This window comes from Malaya genurostris, chromosome 3 (genome assembly GCF_030247185.1).
Source record: "Malaya genurostris strain Urasoe2022 chromosome 3, Malgen_1.1, whole genome shotgun sequence".
Classification (NCBI taxonomy): Eukaryota; Metazoa; Arthropoda; class Insecta; order Diptera; family Culicidae; genus Malaya; species Malaya genurostris.
In genome coordinates this window covers 301,919,184-301,939,782 of record NC_080572.1, presented here as the reverse complement: position 1 = coordinate 301,939,782, position 20,599 = coordinate 301,919,184, and the positions used below count along the sequence as shown (strand labels likewise).

The following is a 20,599-nucleotide window of genomic DNA, read 5'->3' as shown; positions in this document are numbered from 1 at the left end:
ACTCTTCCGGGAATCCAGAATGGTGTCGCTTTTGTAAAATCTCTAAATCCTCTGGAGAGTTATAGGTTTTATTAAATGTGTATTTTGGCAACTGCATATCGTTTTGTTTAGTGCTGTTTTCTCACCTCACCAACTTCACATTTTCCTGCCATGTTACCATGTTTTATCCTTCCCTTCCCATCAGGAAAAAGAATGAGAAGTCACGGCAAGGCATAAGTCGCTAAATATCTAGCGGAACGTACCAATTGAGCCAATTAATTCTGATTCTTAATTCCTGAAGGGATTCGTCAACATTCTGTTCTTTGAGTCTCTAATAAGAACAAGAAAATTTATTTGAGCATCGAAAGGATTTAGAAGAATTCATAGGTTTTTTTGCATTATCGGTCTAAGGAGTGTATCGAAAATAAGCTATCCACATACATTGTGGATAGCTTATTTTCATTGTATTTGTGATGGTTTTTATGCTCAGACCACAGCACAGTCGGCTCACTATGCCAAAACCACTTTCAATTGGCTTGCGGAAAAGGATATAAATTTCGTTGAGAAAAATATCAATCCACCAAATTGCCCTCAGCTTCGACCCATCGAACGTTACTGGGCAATCGTGAAGAGGCAGTTGGGAACATGCAGGAGTTAAAAAAAATTGGGCTCAAGCGTCCAAAAAATGCGATACAACACTTGTCCGGAACTTGATGAAGAGCGTTCGATCAAAAGCTCGAAAATTTGTGAAGGAATAACTTAAATTTCATCCGGTTTTCATTATGCTCAAGTTTACCCTAGTAAAGTAAAGGATCAATTTTTAGTTTGAAAAAAATATCGTTTTTTATAATAATTTGAAAGAAAAATTTGTGGATAGCTTATTTTCGATACACTCCTCAAATGGCAGTTAGAAATTTTAACCACGCTTCACCATGTTGTTCCGGAACCGGAACTTGGATCCGTACAAAAGTCAAACTTTCTTATGAGTCTAAGCTTGTGAAAATCGACTCAGTCGTCTCGGAGAAAATGAAGAGAGTCTCGGCTTCGACTTCTTCCTGATCCAGGAACTGGGAATCCTTAAAGGTGAAATTGGTTCGTTTGGCCAGCAACTAGTACCTATAAACTAGAAATTGAAACAGTTTTGAGCCAAATTTAAAATAAGTTTCCATTTTTTGCATTGTCGCTTTAAATGCTGGGTTACTATTTCATACACACTTCATCCTATAATTCCGGAACTGGCAGCCGGATTCGGACCAAATTCTACATCAACATATGGGTCTATAATACTTTTAATTTGAATTTATTTACGAATGTTATATTTTCAGGATACTCGATCTTGAACCGACGAGAATTGCGCAGACGTGCCAAGTATACAAACATGCGGACATTGCAAGACTCATCAAACACGGCAGACTACAGTGGATTTCGACGTCCAGTCACTCTGTAGTCCTGCTGCGCGCACATCTTCTTCGATTGCGCACACCCAGTGAGTGCAAGGTCTACCCCGCAGTCGACGACCTCTCTCAGGTTCTCTGCTAAGCATCACGTAGGTCATTCGCTATTCCGGCATTCTTGCTACATGTCATGCAAACATGCGGACTTTGGAAAACTCATAAAACACGGCAGACTACAGTGGACTGTAGTCTGCCGTGTTTTATGAGTTTTCCAAAGTCCGCGTGTTTGCTTGTATACTTGGTACGTCTGCGCCATTCTCCATTCTCTTCTTTATCGCCGAGTATTGAGCGCAGGATTTTTTTCTCAAAGACGTCAACGACCATGCCTCGTGGCCGTATAGGGCAACTGGTAGTATCAACGACTTGTATAGAGCAAGTTTTGTGCGTGTCTGCAAGCTACGGGACTTCAGCTGGTTACGGTTTCCGTAGAAAGCCCTATTAGCAGTTGCAACCAGCGATGCCAGATAGTAGTAGTGTCATTTCCGCAGATATATGAACTCGTCAGCAACCTCATATCGTACCCCATCAATCTTCACCTTGGATCCTACACCGTTTGGTGTGCCACGTTCTCTACCAGCTACTACGTACTTTGTTTTGGCAGAGTTTCTTGAAGGGCATAGAAGCCTCTTCCACAGCTCTGCTATCCACACCAATAATATCAGGGTCGTCTGCAAAATCAAGTAGCATGCGAGACTTATTGATGATGGTTCCGTTTCTCTGCACGCCGGATCTTCGTATCACACCGCTATCGAGCGCTATATTGAACGACAAATTTGAGAGCGCGTCACTCTGCTTCAATCCATTTAACGTTACGAAAGTCAAATTAAGTATATGAAAATCGGTCAAACCGATTGTGAGAGATTGAAGTGATTTCCGGTTTAGAATATACGATCACTTTTTACGGCATTCCGAAACCGGGAACGAAGATCTGATACACCCCAAGATCAATATATTTGGTTATCAACCTACCCAATTGAAGAAATTCTATAGGGTTCAATGGAATTGTAACACCTTTCATTTGAACCTGAGCTTAGGAAAAAAGGCGGGTGGGTAATGTCAGAGACATAACTGGATGTCGTGAATACGAAAACAACTGACATGTTCCTTAACACTTCCAAATATCAATTAGTTGATCAATTGTATGTATGTAGAATTTGAACCGATGCACCTAAACTAAAGTACAGATTAGTTACATTTAACATTCTGAAACACAAATATTATGAAATAACCAGTATAGTTCTTTATAATAAAATAATGGTGGCTCTGAAAAGAACCTTTTATGAAAGCGTTTGTAATGGAGAGTGAGGAGTTGAATTCGAATTCCGATGGATGCCGCTGACTTCCGTTATCTAATTCCAGGCTGAACTGTTGTACGTGGGTGCGATACTGATATGGTTGGTGTAGGTGTAGCGTTTACAACCGATTATAATCTTCCAATAAAGAAAACATTAATTCGCTAGGTTGATCAATGATACAATAGGCCTAATTTATTGAACTAACTATCAATATGCTATAGAGATTCGTTTCTAGCATTCAAAGGGTCAAATTGCGCAATTCTCTACGACATTAAATTCTGGAACATTTTTCGCAAAAACAAAGAAGGCTTCACTTGATCTCGATTACAGTGAATTTCACACACCGAAAAGAACACAAAGCTAACCAAACTGTTCTAGATTTGCACTAAACTGGGGATATTTACCTTCGATTTGCGAACAACAAATCCTGATAGTTCTTTAGAAAACTTTTGAGCCATTAGAACGGTTGATTTTGTGTAATGCTCTCCACAGTTGTTTTTTCACCAGTGCAAATGACTCGCAGCTGTGACGTAATCGCTCTTGTCGCTTTGCAAACGACACAAAATACATCTGCTCACAGTGGCGATAGAATCCAAACTGATCCAATATTTGTTGAGAGGTTTGTTTTTACCTGATTTCGTTTGTAGCTTTTTCACTGATAGGCGGTTCTAACGGCTATAACAATAGCATACAGAATTTTAATGTCGAGTATTTCATTTCGGATTTGCATAATTTATTGAAAGAAACTATCAATATGCTGTAGGGATTCGTTTCTAGCATTCAGAAGGACCAAACTGAGGAACTCACTACGATATTCGCCACTTTTCGGAACATTTTTCTCGAACGATTTGTTGCACAGCAGCAGATATTTTGTTCTCTTCCTCAGAACGCGTTCTGATTGGCTGGTGTTGACATGGGTCAAATGAGACAGGTTTTTCAATAGTGTACTATTGAAATACTTCAATGCTGTTGATATACACGTTTAAGTTGAAAATTTTCGATTCTATTGGTAGTTAGATTATATAAATCCTTTCACAGATCACTAAGCTATGAGCTTTAAAAATACGAGCAAGGCAAACGCGCCTTATGGATTATCCCCTTTGATACTCGTTTATACCAAACATTTCAGAAAAGTTTAATTTTGAATTATTTGAGATTATGTCACACAACTGAAAATTTTATCATAAAATTGTGATCATATTTCCGATGGCATGTAGAAAAATTATGTTGATTCGTTAGATACAACAAGAGATATTCACGATCAAAAACTTATCACTCTCTCAGAGGGTACATTTTGAAAAGGCGCCTCATAGTAAAGTAAGTCGTATTTACGACAAAAGAAAGAAAATCGAGTGCACTTTTTTCATTGTTTCACTTTCCATAGGATCGTAGTAGGCTACACTAGGTAATTGTCCCGAACCCGACCCGTACCCGATTAGAAAAAAAATCTTCCCACATTACCAACCCGACCCCGTACCCGATCAACAATAGAAATCTCTATCCCGTGGCAATCGTGGTCGGTTAACCAACTCGGATGAAAAATTTTATCCATTGCCGAACATTCGAGCTCCACAAATTTTCTTCTTTAATACCGCATCGGGTTTCGAAGGAATATCTCAACCATATCAACTGAACACAACAAAGTTTCTGCGATTTTTTTTTTCTTGTTGATGCAAGATTTCAAGTCCCGGCATCGGAATGTAGTACCGAAACATTGCTTTTCAATCTGATGCCATGCCGTTTTGACTACATTTTGCTGTGTAATTCTTAGAGCATAGACAAAAGAAAGAAAATGCTGGAATGTCAAATGACAAGTTACTTGTACTGGAGTACGATTACCGTATGCATATGTAAATATTCGATACGGACTTGGTGATATCGCAGACGGACACGGTTGGCTTGCACGGATCAGGAAGCCCCGAAAGGTGAAGGACAACTAAATGAGCAGGGTGGAATCGAGAAACAAAAACAAAAATGTATGTTCCACAAGCTCCTCTCAAGTAACTAAAGGGAGGGGAGACAAAATGGCCGGAACGTGTCCGATAATGTTGTTTTTCTATTGATATAAAAAGATCATCAGAGGCCGGAGGATAAGAAGCGTGATGAGTTCGGTTGAATGAATTTCCCAATTTCCACCGAAAATGTGGGCTGATGCGGGAAACGAAGAAAGTTTTAAATGTTTTATCTTGAATATTTGACAGCAGAGGAAGAGTTTGCCGGTCCGTTGAATAATTGATTTAATCGTTTCACCACTGGAAAAGTTTCACTACTCTTAAACAGTTGTGCTCTGTGAACTTTTAAAGACTCTTGGGTCACAAAATGTTTAGTTTTTATTCAGTCGAATCTGGGGAAGACGAATAATTACGTAAAGTAGATTCAATTGAATATCATTGAAGCTTTAGTGACACCTTTTGTGTGCCGTACGGAGTCGGAATTATGTTCTAAAACTAAAATTAAAATTTTAACATGTGCCACATGGAATCTGAATCTGTTGTTGCTAAATTGAAGATTTTTCATTTCCCAAAGAGAATATTCGTTGCGGAATGCACACTAGCTAGAAAAATTGTACGATTCATATTTCTGTGGAGGGGAAAAAAGTTTCGTTTTCCTGTTCTTCGTCGGTCATGATACAAATTTTGACACTGGTGAAAATTGCATATGCAATTTGAAAAAGGACGATTGTCAGCCGTGGTACAAAAACTCATTGCATGATTCCGTGTTGATTGTTGCAACCGGGAGCTTTTTCCCAATAGAAAACATTCATGTTTTTTGCTTCTGTTTTCCTTCTGAATAATGTTTGGTTTATGTTTCGGCAAAAAAAAACAATCATCAATCTATACTCCGCTAGATTCAACAATTACCAATACGTTCGCGATGGCCCTGCATGCATGGTATTTCCACTGTGGGAGGATTATCGCCACGCCGGATGGTGGTACTCGAACGATGCAAATCAGGTCGCTCTCGAACGAACCCCTATAAATTATATAATTAGCTCCGTCGGCCATTTCTGGCAGCGGTTTTCCATTATCAGTTTCTGTTTGTTTCTGCCTCTAATCGTTCATATTTTTCACTGTATGTACATCGGAAACCGACAGGAGCCCACAGATCCCGCTGCTGCCGGCACCTGTCCGTGCGTTTGTTTGCTGCGTCAAGCGAAAATATCTGCTCCCATAATCAATCGGTGATACGATACGGAACGGTCCGCTTCGTTCGGCGATGAGTCCGTCCACATTGATTACAGCAGTGTAATTTAGATAGAACACTGGTGCCTTTAACTGATGGTTTGAAAACTGTTGGATTTTCGTTTTATTGAATACCAAAAACAAAAGTGATCAGGTGACCGACCATTGATGTTGAAGGTGTATTTATATTGCCACGATTCTCGAAATGGATTATCTGTTGGACATTCAGGAAAAGATACGTGACTATCTTGTCAATATTGGACTGAATAAATACGTAAGTTGATCGCCATTTAGCTCATAATGAATCACGAAGCAGTTAAATAAGCCTACCAGATTGCATACTCGGTGTTCCCATCACATAAAACTAACAATATTTTCCAGTTGATTTCGCCAAATAAACCGTACTAGTTCACAATCATAAATGCACAAACAAAACGAACAATGTGTTGTGACTTAAGCGTGTCTTTGTTTTCAAATTTACATAAGCGTAAAATGACAATGATTAGTGGTTAAGTTTTGAACGATAAACAGTGCAGTCATTTTTCAAGCTATGTTTAATATTGGCTATAATAAAACAAACGAAAAGTAGAATAATGTTAGGTACATATCCAAAAAAAATCAACGGCCTGATTCGACATTCAAAATAAAAGAAGCAGTCTTCTAATTCGGCGATACTTTATTTATTTAGTTATTAATTTATTTATTTATTTATTTATCTATTCGTTTATTTGTCGTCAAACTATAGTGGACATTACTATATTACATTGCATTGCACAGTGGTCCGGATCCACAATTTAGGGGGACAAAAACATTTGTGGCTTAGCCTTATACTTTAGAGCTATGATGTCTTCAGAACAAATAGTCAGTGACAGATAAGCCATATTTTGATGCATATAGTATTAGGGTGGTTCTAATTATTAGGGTGATTCAAAAATTATTTTCCGTGTGTGTTGAGATAGAGGACTGCACTCTTCGGGAAAACTGTAGGAAAACTTATATCAAGCAACTTTGCCTGTAGTATCTCTAACGGAAACTGTGCCCGTAGATTTTTCAAAGAATATAACACAGTAGCGCAAATCACCGAGTTAAATGGAAATATACTAGAATGGTTTTTTATAATCTTAACGTCGATAAACAGTAAAGTGAAGATTTAGGTACCTGCTTTCCAGGAGTTTGCTGAACAAACAAGAATTCGTTTTGCGGAGCTGTATGGATGGTATGCTCTGTCGCCAACCGTGCATAAACTTCTGGTGCATGGGACTGCAATTATAAAACATGCTTTGCTTCTTATTGGTATGTACAGTAAAGAAGCGCAAGAGAGTCAAAATAAATCAATTCGCAAGTATAGGCAGTTCCAAACGCAGAAATTCAATCGTTTAGTGAATCTAGAGGATGTATTCAAACGATTTCTTTTAACGTCTGATCCTGTAATGGCATTATCGAATAGAGTAACAACCAAACTGAGTGTATTCCATCTTTTCGACTATGCAACTGAATTAGTTTTAACACGCTAGAAGACAGCAATACCTAATTTTAATATATACTAGCTGAATTACCAGGCGTTGCTCGGAAATGTTTCGTGAAGGGAAGGCCGACAAAATAAATTCTCGAAGTTGTCCTGCTTAGTGAAATACTCTAGTAGTGAAACATAACTTAGACGGAAACCCGATCGAACAATACTCCGTTCATGTTCAGACTGCGAATGATCAGTGTCCCATCTTAGATCTCACAATAATCATAATTTTCATGGTATTCTCCACAAATTGGATCAGTTTTATATTTGAACTCTTTTGTTAGGAACATTTAAAACACCTTTCTCTCTATAAATACCTTTTTAGTAACCTCCGAGTTTAATATGTATATGTGCTTGTAACGTACTTCCGTACTTCCTCGTCACAATCGATCTACAATACCTTTGGCTTCCATCGATGTAATCACTTGCTATTCCCTCCTCTTTATAAAAAGTTTATGACAGGGACGTACTACATCCACCCCACATGAATACCCTAAGTTGCACAAAAAGTATCTATGGTCTCCAAAAAGTATCGATTCTCGTCAAATTAAATAAATTTTCTCATTACTCCTGTTAAGGATAGTTGCTACGCTCTCTCCCCCATAAAAATACGCCCACAACTATCTCTGAAGAGCAAAAAGCATCTATGCCAAGTGTGATAGCAATCCGTTCAGTAGTGTCGGAGCTATGCCGTTACATTCCCCTTTTTGAATGCACTTGCTACATCCACTCCCTATATCTATCATATCTAAGGTATGAAAAATGTTTGCAAGATCTTCGAAAATTATAGATTCTTGTCAAATTTTATGATTTTTTTTTCATGGCCCCTCCTGTTAATGATACTTGCTACGCTTCCTCCCCTATAAAAATACCTTAATGGCTATTTATGAACAGCAAGAAATAACTGTACCAAATTTTATAGCAATTCGTGCAATAGTTCCGGAGTTATGCCGTTACAAAAATTGCACTCCTTTTTAGAGGCACTTACTACACCCTCTCCTAACAGAATATCCTTATAATCTTATCTAAGTTGTGCAAAACGTGTCTTCAAAAAGTACCGATTCTCGTCAAATTCGATAATATTTTTAATGACCACCTTTGTTAAGGACACTTGCTACGCTCCCTCCCCCCATGGAAATATTCTTATAACCACATCTGAAGAGCAAGAAGCACATGTACCAGGTTCAATAGCAATCCGTTAAGTAGTTTTGAAGTTATGCCATTACAAACATTACACCCCCTTTTAAAATGCACTTGCTGCATCCATCCCCCATTAAATTATATCTACGGTATGCAAAATGTTTCTCAGATCTTCCAAAAATATCGGTTTTCATCAAGTTATATGAATTTTTTCATGACCCCTCCTTAGTTATGACACTTGCTACGCTCCCTCCAACCATAAAAATACTCTTATGACCATCTCTGAAAAGCAAGAAGTACATGTGCCAAGTTTGATAGCAATCCGTTCAGTAATTCCGGAGTTATGCCATTGCAAACATTACACCCCCCTTTTTAAAGGCACTTGCTACATCCACCCCCCATATAATCATATTTAATATATGCAAAATGTTTCTATGGTCTTAAAAAAGTATCGATCCTCGTCAAATTAGATAATATTTTTAATGACCACCTTTGTTAAGGACACTTGCTACGCTCCCTCCCCCCATGGAAATATTCTTATAACCATATTTGAAGGGCAAGAAGTACATGTACCAGGTTTAATAGCAATCCGTTCAGTAGTTTCGGAATTATGCCGTTTTAAACATTACCCCCCTCTATTTAAAGGCACTTGCTACATCCACCCCCCATATAGTAAGGTATGCAAAATGGGTCTACGGTCTTTAAAACGTATCGATTCTTGTCAAGTTATATGAATTTTTCCATGACCCCCCCTTGTTTATGACACTTGCTACGCTCCCTCCCATATAAATATACTCCCTAAACCATCTCTGAAATACAATAAGTACCTGTGCCAAATTTGGTGGCAATCCTTTCAGTAGTTCCGAAGCTATCGCGTTACAAACATACAAACTTACATCCATTTTTATATATATAGATAGCTAATAAATGTCTTACATAAAAGAGCATTTTTCAATGAAAAAACCCAGTGTTTGAACACAATTTAAAAAATTTAAAAAAATATCTCGTCCGCCATTTTTTTTATAAACATACTCGAAAGTATTTCCTATCAAATGAAAGAAACAGATTTTTTTTTCATTTGCTCTAATGTTAGATATAGCAGTTCAAAAATTACCAGTTGTTGAACTAGTTTTGCTCATAACTTCGGTTCAGAAAACGCTACCTGAATGCGCTAGTCATCAAAAAATTGTTTTCAATAAACTCTAAAAGATATTCAAAGACACCAAAAACGAGAAGTGAAAAATAAGAAAGCTAGAGCAAAAAATCTGATTTTTTTAGAAACACCCTAAGTTACTCTATTAAAATAGCTGTAACACTAAAACCGTTAGAAATACTACAATAGTGTTTTCGGCAAAGTTGCTTGATATAAGTTTGCCTACAATTTTCTTGAAGGGTGCAGTCCTCTATCTCAACACATACGGAAAATAATTTTTGAATCACCCTAATAATAAGAAACACCCTAATACCATATGCTTCACAATATGCCTTATTTTTCACTGATCATTTGTTCTGAAGACATCATAGCTCTAAAGTATAAGGCTAAGCCACAAATGTTTTTGTCCCCCTAAATTGTGGATCCGGACCACTGTGCATTGGTACATGTGCCAAACTTAGTGGCGGTTCGTTTAGTTGTTCCGTAGTTATGCTGAGACTTGAATACACTCGCGTTCATAGGCAGATACAGATTATTTTCCCTTAGTTCTTTGAATTTCCCGGCAGAATGGAACCAGCTCCTTTAAAAATTTTTAAAGAAAATTGCGTTCTATTCGAATTAACAACAGCAATACTATCTACTACGACCTTGAAACTCTTGCCTTTCTCTTGTTTTACAAAAAAATGGAAGATGAAAATTTATTTCCAAAAACCGCTCCTTCTAGTCTAAATGTCGATTCTTTTCAAATTATATAAATTTCGTCATTGACCCCCTCCCCCTGTTAAGGACAATTGCTACACACTCTCCCTGAAAATGTTCTAATGATCATCTCTGAAGAGCAAGAAGTATCTGTGCCAAATTTGATAGCAATCCGTTCAGTAGCTCCGGAGTTATGCGTTACAAATTTTACATTCCTCTTTTTAGAGGCACGTACTAACATACATTCACCCCACACGAATACCCTTATAATCATATCTAAGTTGAGCAAAAAGTATCTATGATCTTCAAAAAGTATCGATTCTCGTCAAATTGAATAAGTTTTTTTCATTACCCCTGGTAAGGACACTTGCTACGCTTCCTCCCCTATAAAAATACCTTTATGACTATTTCTGAAGAGCAAGAAATAACTGTGTCAAATTTTATAGTAATTCGTGCAATAGTTCCGGAGCTATGCCGTTACAAACATTACACTCCGTTTTTAAAGGCACTTACTACACCCTCTCCCCACCGAATATCCCTATAATCATATCTAAGTTGAGCAAAAAGTATGCATGGTCTTCAAAAAGTACCGATTCTCGTCAAATTAGATAATTTTTTTAATGAAACCTTTGTTTGGTGTCAATTCGTTCAGTAGTTTTGGAGTTATGCCGTTTTAAACATTACACCCCCCCCCCCCCCTTTTTAAAGGCACTTACTACATCCACTCCCCGTTTAGTCATATCTAAGGTATGCAAAATGTTTCTATGGTCTCCAAAACGTATCGATTCTTGTCAAGTAATATGAATTTTTCCACGATCCCTCCCCCCCTTGTTTATAACACTTTCTACGCTCCCTCCCCTTTAAAAATAGTCCTTAAACCATCTCTGAAATGCAAGAAGTATCTGTGCCTAGTTTGGTGGCAATCCATTCAGTGGTTCCGAAGTCATGGCGTTACAAGCATACAAACTTACATTCATTTTTATACATATAGATTAGTTAAACGTTAACAGTATTTTATCAGGTGTACAATTTTGCTTCCGCCGTTTTCCGATAGGTGGCTGTACCGGCTGAGGCTGGTTAAAATACATAGATGATAATGCCTTTAAAGTGAGTGTGAACAGTGCCTAACGAATTGTCATCGCCGTTTCAGTGACAGTTGTTCTTGTTTTCGTATTATTCACGCTCGAAAATGTCTGTTTCGCCATTTGCGGGAAGTTTTACTTTTCTGTTACAATTCGAAAAAAATTCAACTGAAGCGCTTCGAATGCTTTCAGAAACTTACGGTGATGCTGCTCTGAGTAAAAGAACGTGTCGGGAGTGGTTTCAACGTTCTAAAAATTGTGATTTCGATGTCGAAGACAAACATGATGGGGGAAGAGAAAAAACCTTCAAAGATGAACAACAATTTACTACGAGCTCTTAAAACCGGGTGAAACCATCACAGGAGATCGCTACCGAACGCAACTGATGCGCCTTAGTCGCGCGCTAAAAGAAAAGCGGCCACAATAACAAGAGCGACATGTCAAAGTCATCCTCCAACACGACAATGCTCGGCCTCACGTCGCAAAAGTGGTCAAAAAGAAACGCTGAAATCGGAAGTCTTGCCCCACCCGCCGTATTCCCCAGATGTCGCCCCTTTTGACTTCCGCCTATTCCGTTCGATGGCACACGGCCTGGCAGATCAACACTTTCAATCCTTCGAAGAGTTGGAAAAATGGATTGCTTCATGGATAGTGTCAAAAAAGGACTCCTTTTTTCGAGCCGGGATCCGAAAATTTCCGGAAAGATGGAAGAAAGTTGTCGCTAGCGACGGACAATACTTTGAATAATACATCTGTAAGCACTTTTTCGCAATAAAGCTTCAAATTTTGGGAAAAACGGCAGAAGCAAAGTTGTACACCTAATATTATTTAAATTTAAATATATTTAATATAATTTACTTCCACTGGGAATTAGTTAATTGCACATTTTAAAATAAATTGTTTGTGATCTCGGTTTTGTTCCTAGTTAGTATTAATAATGCAAGTGTTAATCACCTGAGATTTGTTGCGTCCATTACCAAGGGGCTCCTTGTTGAGCTTTTTGGTGTGGGGGAATGTGGCAGGCAATTAAAAAAAATAACTTGAAAAAAATATTCTTAAAACTGCCATTTTTACACTAAGCACCTCCGTAAGCAGGGGTTGGATCCAAACGAAAATTGGGATATTCTTATAGCATCTTAAGACTTTTCAGTTGAAACAAAGCCATCTCAGAGCAAAGTGAGTGACATTATTTTTATATTTTTAGTGCATATCACCTTATAATTCCGGAACCGGAGGTCAGATCTTAATGAAATTTAGGAACTTTGTGCGAGATCGCAAGACCTTTCATTTGAATCTAGAGTTGTGAAAATTGGTTCAGCCATCTCTAAGAGAATCGAGTGAGAAATGTAGAGTATGTACATACTCTAAGGACCAAATTAAATTTTACAGTTAACTTCCCCTTTTCAAGAGTACAACAGCCATCCCCTACTCTTATGACAACCTTTGAATAGTGCGGAAAGAATCTGTTCCAGTCAAACAGTATCGATTATCATCGAATTCGATTAGTTTTGTCATATTACCCTCCTGTAGAAGACACATTTCCCCCACTAAAATCACTTAACCAAGTTGCTCCGGGGTTAAAAAAACAGTAACCATATCCAAAAGAGTTGCTTATCTTAACAGGCAAACACTCAATTCCATCACATCATTCCGACAGTCAGCTCATTCTGTTAACCTTCACTGTCACTGATTTTGATACGATTTGATAGCTAATATTTGCACCGAAAAGGCCTTTATCGTGGTGAATACTGCTCATTTCTGTGGTATCAAGTTGATATCTGTGGAAAATAAATAACATTTGATTTGAATCCGCTTGAATACCACCACCAGTATCATCGAGCACAGGTGCAGAGTTTTATACTTGCACCTCTCGGCAAACTCATTTCGTGACTATTTACAAACACTAGTAATAACTTGAATGTGACGATGTGCTCCATAAATACGTTAAATGTAAATATATTTACAATTTGCGCTGCGCCGGTTTATCGCTCTGCACACTTGGAAGGGTACACACACACAAAAAAAAACAAATTAAAATCATACGAGACTTGCTACAATTTCAAGTATTTGTGTGATCATGCAATGCATTGTCCGACGTTTAATTTATATACGTTTTGCGAAACCGTAAATCGTTTCGTTTTTTTATCAATGTAACCAATTTTGTCACAAAGATTTGTCAAAAGCTGTTCTCGCGTATAACGAAAGCGCCAGCCATCAGTTGCTTAACGATCCGTCATAGCTGATTGGTTTTATTAGCATATAAAAACTCTCCTGCTTTATCCCTAATTTTCGAAAACTTTTTTTGAACTCGGGCTCTAATTTAATGTAATTTGCGTGCATTTCAAATTATAGACTAATCATTCAAGGTCAACTTTTGAGTTCTCCGTCGCCATTCATGTTAAGTAAACTCAACCTATCGAATCACAATCACGGCTTCTGCTGGCGGTCATGGTCAAAGTCATGGTTTGTTGTAACCTAACGGTAATTTATTGAATAATTACACCAATATAGGTGCCGTTTAGTAAGGGAGCATTCGTGCGGTTCACCTTGCTTTTCATTGGAAACATCGTGTAAGTAGCGAGTATTGGGCGATTACTGCTTGCTCGAACGAACCATTTTCCAAGTAATTTGCTAGACGTGTCTCACCGAGTTCGGCTGTTCGTTCCGTTGGCGTCTTAGAGAGTGCTAGTGCGTGATGCAAATTTTGGATTCGACCTACTGTTGATTCTTTGATTCTCGAACAACATCAGCCAGAACGTGAGACTGAAGTAATATTAAGAAGGTTGGAAATTTACCCTGTTGCAGCTCTCCTTCGAAGTGTGGTTCGCGAGAATTTCGCAATACTTACTCATATGTTTTTGTTCGAAGCATGACGCAAACTTCAGACAAGTTCAAAATTAAACTGAATCATTCACGAAGCAAATCATAGCACCTAACACTCTTTGCTACAAGTTTGAATAACTTTAAGGGTGTTTCATACTATGAAAAACTATCAGCGTCCGTGTCGGCACTGGCTACCAACACAACCATGTGTGAATCGAGCTTTACTGTTTTCATTTCGTCGCAATTTCCTTCGCCTTGGTGCTCTGGTGGTTGTACGTCATGATTGTTCTACTTCGAGGGTGGCTTCTTACACTTTCACACCAACCAACAACCATAAACGGGAACAAACAGTCATTGTAAGAAGTAGTAATTCTTTAATCCACTTGCCGACAAGCTTCGGTCGACGAAGGCAGTGTTAAATTTGCTTACTCTCATCATGAGTACCCGTGACCCGTACAGCGCTGAGTGTCTTTTGTCGTCGTTTGGCAAAGCACACAATATCTATTTCGACGAAGAGCAATTCAAATGTAAATTCCCTGAAGCCGGCAAGATAAACGAGACAATTTACTGGTGGGTCGTGTACTCACCGCCTCGAACTACATTTAATTCCTATCCTGTGTGTGAGACGACAGATTGTTAAATACAATCATAATTTTTGGGATTAAGTCTCATTCTACTTGACAAGTTTAATTTCGTTTTATGGTGATTTATCCAGGAAGATTTGTCCATGCTTCGAGTTTGAAGGCTTTACGCTGGATTTACAATCCACAAAATCTCTTCATCGTTATTTCAAATTAGGATCTCCGTTGCTGTATCCAGCCAAATCTTGAGGAGGGAGCTCAAAGCTCAGTTGTTTTCGATCCGAAGACTTCATAGGAGGCATATTCTGGTTTTCTCACCGAAAACCCAAGATTAGGCATTTGCGGTTGTCAATTAAAAAAAAAATGATCAGATGCCTACGCTCGATTTCTCTGGTAGAAGCTGAAAGTTAAGTTACTAAAAGATTTCTGCGTGCATGAAATACCCTTGTCACGTCTCACCTTTCCGTTCTATATCTTTACATCCTCGCTCTCCCTTGAGTACAATCATTCTATAATTTTCATTTCACATCTTCATTTCTGCTGATTATTCATAATTTTTTCAAAGATTGTTTCGCAGAACATCGATTTTTTCGTGTGCTGTGTGGCACGTAGCGCCGTCCTGTTGAAACCAAGCATTTTTCATAAATAAATTTCATGAATCAATCTTTCAAATAAATGTACAATCATTGAAATCATCAATGATCAAACAAACTGTTTCTTTTATTATTGCATTTTTAAATTCATAATTTTTCGTGGGACACCCTGTATCTGTATATGAGATGTGAGATATGACACGCAAGGTCGGTGCACATTGTTATTGATCAGCAAGTTTAGGGCTGTGCTAGGGTGTGGACAAAATCGCTTATTATATTATAACCATCCGACCTGCTTTTTGCTTTAAAAAGAAATATTGAATGCAATCTTGGTTCGATTGGAAAATGTTGATTATACTAGAATACATAAGCAATACGCGTCCATTGGTTGCCAATTGCAAGATATCGAAAGCTTTTCTGCAATGCTTAAATCCATTTGATGCAACCATTTCATTTAGGCGGGGCTGTTCGATGGAACGATGACCTCGGAACATATTATTGAGTGTTGTATTTTTTAAAAGATATACCGTTTTGACAAGTAGTAAGAACAACTACTTCCGAATACAAAAACTGTATATTTCGAATAATCAGTCATTGAAATTCTAATGAATAGTCAATTTGAACTAATTAATTCGTCTTCTAATCCGATTAGATGGCGGAAGTAGTCTGAACGCGTAATTCTACAGGATGAGTATCAAAGTTCTAGTTCGCTTTGAACCTGAATTGTACTGAAAAGCAATGGAAAAAGAAGGACGCCTTTACCCAAGCAGCTAGCGATTCAATCAGATCTCTTTGTCAGACGTGCCAATTATTTCGTTACTCTTCGATTCTCTTTATAGGCGGCAACTAGCAGAGATTCGCCCCGAGACTAATTTTCAAAAAAAGGTGAATGCTTTTTTGGAATGCTTTTCTTTCAAATCGTTGTTGGAACCGGAATTCTAAAATCAGTGTAGCCGAAATCAGTTAAATTCGCCTGAGGAGTGTGTAGACATCTTTGAGAAATTGTAGTGCGAATTAAAATTTGGGGGTACATTCCGAATCCAAAAACGAATACCGCTTAAAGTGTAATAAATTTATTTGGTAGTCGACTATCCAAATCTGCAAACCCGATAAACCTGATTAATTTATGTGAAATGGACATTTTTATACTAATCACCCTGTATCTCCTAAACCAGAAGTCGGATCTGACTAAAAAGTAAGATGTTTTATACGATTTTAAGACCTCATTTGAATCATAGTTGATTCTTAGATTTCATTTGAATCTGAGATCAGTTCAGCCATCTACGAGAAAAATGAATTGCATTATTTTAATTTCGTTTCACATATCATCCTGTGGTTCCGCAATCAGAAGTCGGATCCGAATGTAATGCAGGAACCTTGTTTGGGAGTATACGACTTTTCATATGAATCTGAGTTTGTAGAGTTTGTAGTTTAGCCTTCTCCGAGAAAATTAAGTGAAATTATTTGTCACACACGCATTTGCTGATCTCGACGAACTGATTCGAATGGTATATGGGTGTTATGTTTTTTTTAGCATTTATGCTGTAATTAGTTTAAAACAATATAATTATGGAATTGCTTTCAACTCGAAAATTCTGCCATCATCTGGTTTACATATGTCATATTCGAACGAATATGTTGCCAAAAATGAACCGTGCTAAAATCGGTCCGAGGCAAATTGTCATGAAAAATTGTCTGTACACAGTCTTTTGGATACTTAGAAACAAAGTTATGTAACAGTATAAAAAATCATGTTTCACGTTGCTCCCAAGCAATGCTTTGTCATACAGCGCTCAAAACTACTACTGCTGGAATAGGGAGAAAAGTCGCTTATACAAAAATGTCGATATCTCCGTTGAAAATGGACGGATTTTAACAATCTATGGCTTGTTGGATAGCTATTATCGTGTTGAATTTAAGTATTGAAACATATTCTGTTTTCAAGGTTAAATGTGACAGATACTGTCAAAAAACTGAAAATTTTGTCATAAAACTTCGTAAACATACGATCTCAAAACCATTCAATAGCGTTCTGGGTGACGGGGAGACCTTTCATTTGTGACTAGTTTGATCAAAATCGGTCCAGCCATCTCTGAGATCTCGACCTCTTAGTTGACAACACACATACAGACACACACACGGACATTTGTTCAGTTCGTCGACCTGAATCGATTGGTATATGACATTCGGCCCTTTTTCTAAAGTTTGAGCGAATTCTATACCTATTTTTGCCTTTCTCATATAGAAAGGTTATGCAATCACTGTGAAAACCGACTTTCGAACCGAGGCCCGGAGGGCCGAGTGTCATATACCATTCGACTCAGTTCGTCGAGTACGCAAAATGTCTGTGTGTGTATGTGTGTGTGTATGTGCGTATGTGTGTATGTAACGTTTTTTTGCACTAACTTTTCTCAGCGATGGCGTAACCGATTTTCACAAACTTAGGTTCAAATGAAAGGTCTTGAGGTCCCATACAAAATTCCTGAATATTATTTCGATCCGACTTCCGGTTCGAGAGTTATGGGGTAAAATGTGCAAAAAAATGAAAATATGTGTTCTAACTTTTCTCATAGATGGCGCGACCGATTTTCACAAACTTAGGTTCAAATGAAAGGTCCTGTGGTCCCATACGTAATTCCTGAATTTCATCAGGATCCGACTTCCGGATCCGGAAATATAGGGTAAAGTGTGTTAAAAATTTTATTCCATCACTGAAAAGAGCGAAAAACCGTAAAAAGTTTTCTAAATGGACCTCAAATCTTTTCCAATTGATAGTTTTTATCAGTAGACGGTCAAACAAATCTGTTTTGATTATTCTTTTAAGAATCGAAGAAAAATAATTTTGAAGAATACCACAGTATTATATATGATATTTTGATTGATATGAGAAAGGCATCATTACACCACTAGGTCGATTAAAACAGGTTTTTATATATAAAAAAGGTAAAACTTTGACTTTTACTAATTTGATGTTTTATTAAATATTGAATCAAAAGCAATTTTTTTTTTAATTTTGAACATTCTTATCGACCGTAGGGTGGTTCTATTTGGAAAATCGACAAAAATTTAATTTTCGATCAATTCGATGGTCTGTTGATCTGTGAATCAAAAGCAATTCGAATCGAATAATTTTGGACATTTATGGCGACCGCAAGGTAGTGCTATTTGGAAAATTATAAAAATTTTGAATAATGTCGATTCAATGCTCTAAAGATTTGTAAATCAATAGCAGTTCCAATAGGATTATGTTGGACGTTTCCAACGATCCTAGTGTGGTCCTATTTGAAAAAAATGTGAGTATTTTAAATTACAGATCCGATGCTCTATTGATTTTTGGAACATTTTGAATTTAGGACATTTTCAGTGAACGTATGGTGGCCTAATATAAAAATATGGAAATATTTTAACTTTTGCTAATTCAATGTTCAGAGCAGCCTAATATAAAAAATTGTGACTTGTTTTTGCAAATTGGATACTATATTGATGAATATATCAACAGCAGTGGTGGTGGACTATCGGTTTCTAACATGCAAATCGTTGAAACGCCTGTGATTTCGACTGTAGTATTTAACGCGCTACTGCTTTGCTTATCAATTGCAATAGAATTTTAGTTTTAAAGCAGTAGAATTGTAAATAGTATAAAAATTACAATTTCATATATTAAGCCATCCAGCGCTCACTTAGAAAATCTGAAATTAATTAACTTTAATTGCAATTAATGCACTAATCAATATAGCATCGCACATGCAAAAGTCAAAATATTGAACTATTATTATTTTCAAATTTTCATATTGCGCCACCCTACACTCGCTGAAAACGTCTAAAGTTATCCAAATCGAACTGCTATTGATTCACCAATCAATAGAGCAATAAATTGACATTAGTCAAAAAATTTTCAATTTTTCATATACAGGCGCCCTACGCTCGTTGGAAATGCTCTAAATTACACAGGGTGGCAAGTGACCGGTAAAAAGTCGGGAATTTTAGTGAAAAACCGGGAAAAATGTGACTAACTCAAATATGAGTAATATTTGTTAGCAACATGATTTTTTTTCGGAAACTGGACCAACACCCCATGTCTCATCCAATGACAACGATTTCTAAGGGTTTGCAGGCAGTTTTGAATCAATAGGGAAGCATCACAGTTTTTCTAGTTGTTATCAATTACAGCACAATGAAAGCTCGTTTTGAAAAATAAGGATAATTTGGATGCTTCTGTTGCATTTTTATTAAGCTTTGGAATTAGTATTCAAAGGTAAGAAGGAAAATTTCGAATAAAATTAGGAATATCGGCGGCAACCAAATGGATTTTATCCCGGATCCGGGATTCCAATACATACACACGCCGGCAGATCAGTCATCGCCGATGGGAAAAAAAATCGTCCCGGTCGTCCCGGTATAGTGCGAACAGGCTTTAAAACTTACTATTTACCATATCGAGCCACTCTACGCACAAAGATAATGTCCAAAATAATCCCATTTGAATTTCTATTCATCGATTTATCCAAATCAACAAATTTAATTTCAAAACCAGGATGCGGGAACTGAAATCAACAAAGCATCGCATCGAATGCAGTTTACCTCGACCCCCGCCGATGGTCCACCAACCGAACGGTTCGAAACAGATTGCAGAACATTTTGATGCTTGTAATTTGTTAAAAAATTTTGATGCTTGTAATTTTGTTTTGAAATTTATTGAAACTATAATTTCTTCATTTAAAAACAACATGTGCACGTTTTCTGACTCTTGCAAAAGCCCTATAATTCCGAAACCGGTAGTCGGATTCCACTTTTTCCCTAGTATATTTTTTGCCTTTCTAATATAAAAAGGTTATGCAAAGGATGTAAAAACCAACTTTTTAACCGTGGCCCGAAGGGTCGCATGTCATATACCATTCGAAGATTCAATCAAATACATTCAAAGATCCGTATAATTCTCGATTTGTACACATTTGGTTAGTTGATGACCAAATACCTTGATTTTGGGTATACCGGATCTTCGTTTCAGATTCCGGAAGTATAAAAAAGTGATCGTGTACTCCAAACCGGAAGTCACTCCAATGTCATAAAAGCGGATGAACCAATTTTCACAAACTTAGATTCAA

The 20,599-nt window shown here is 37.4% G+C and overlaps 1 protein-coding gene across 5 annotated transcripts in view; it reads left to right on the top strand.

Moving 5' to 3' along the window:
- The window catches only part of LOC131439439 (lysophospholipid acyltransferase 6), a 95,509-nt gene that overhangs the window by 52,747 nt on the left and 22,163 nt on the right, over positions 1 to 20,599 (top strand). For 2 of the 5 annotated variants that reach the window (XM_058610439.1, XM_058610438.1), the window contains exon 2: positions 5,824 to 6,184. The exons of the other annotated variants lie outside the window; for them this stretch is intronic. In XM_058610439.1, coding sequence (XP_058466422.1) covers positions 6,116 to 6,184 — 69 coding nt within the window. In that variant the 5' untranslated portion in view covers positions 5,824 to 6,115. The remainder of the gene's footprint in view (positions 1 to 5,823; positions 6,185 to 20,599) is intronic. 5 annotated transcript variants of the gene reach the window in all.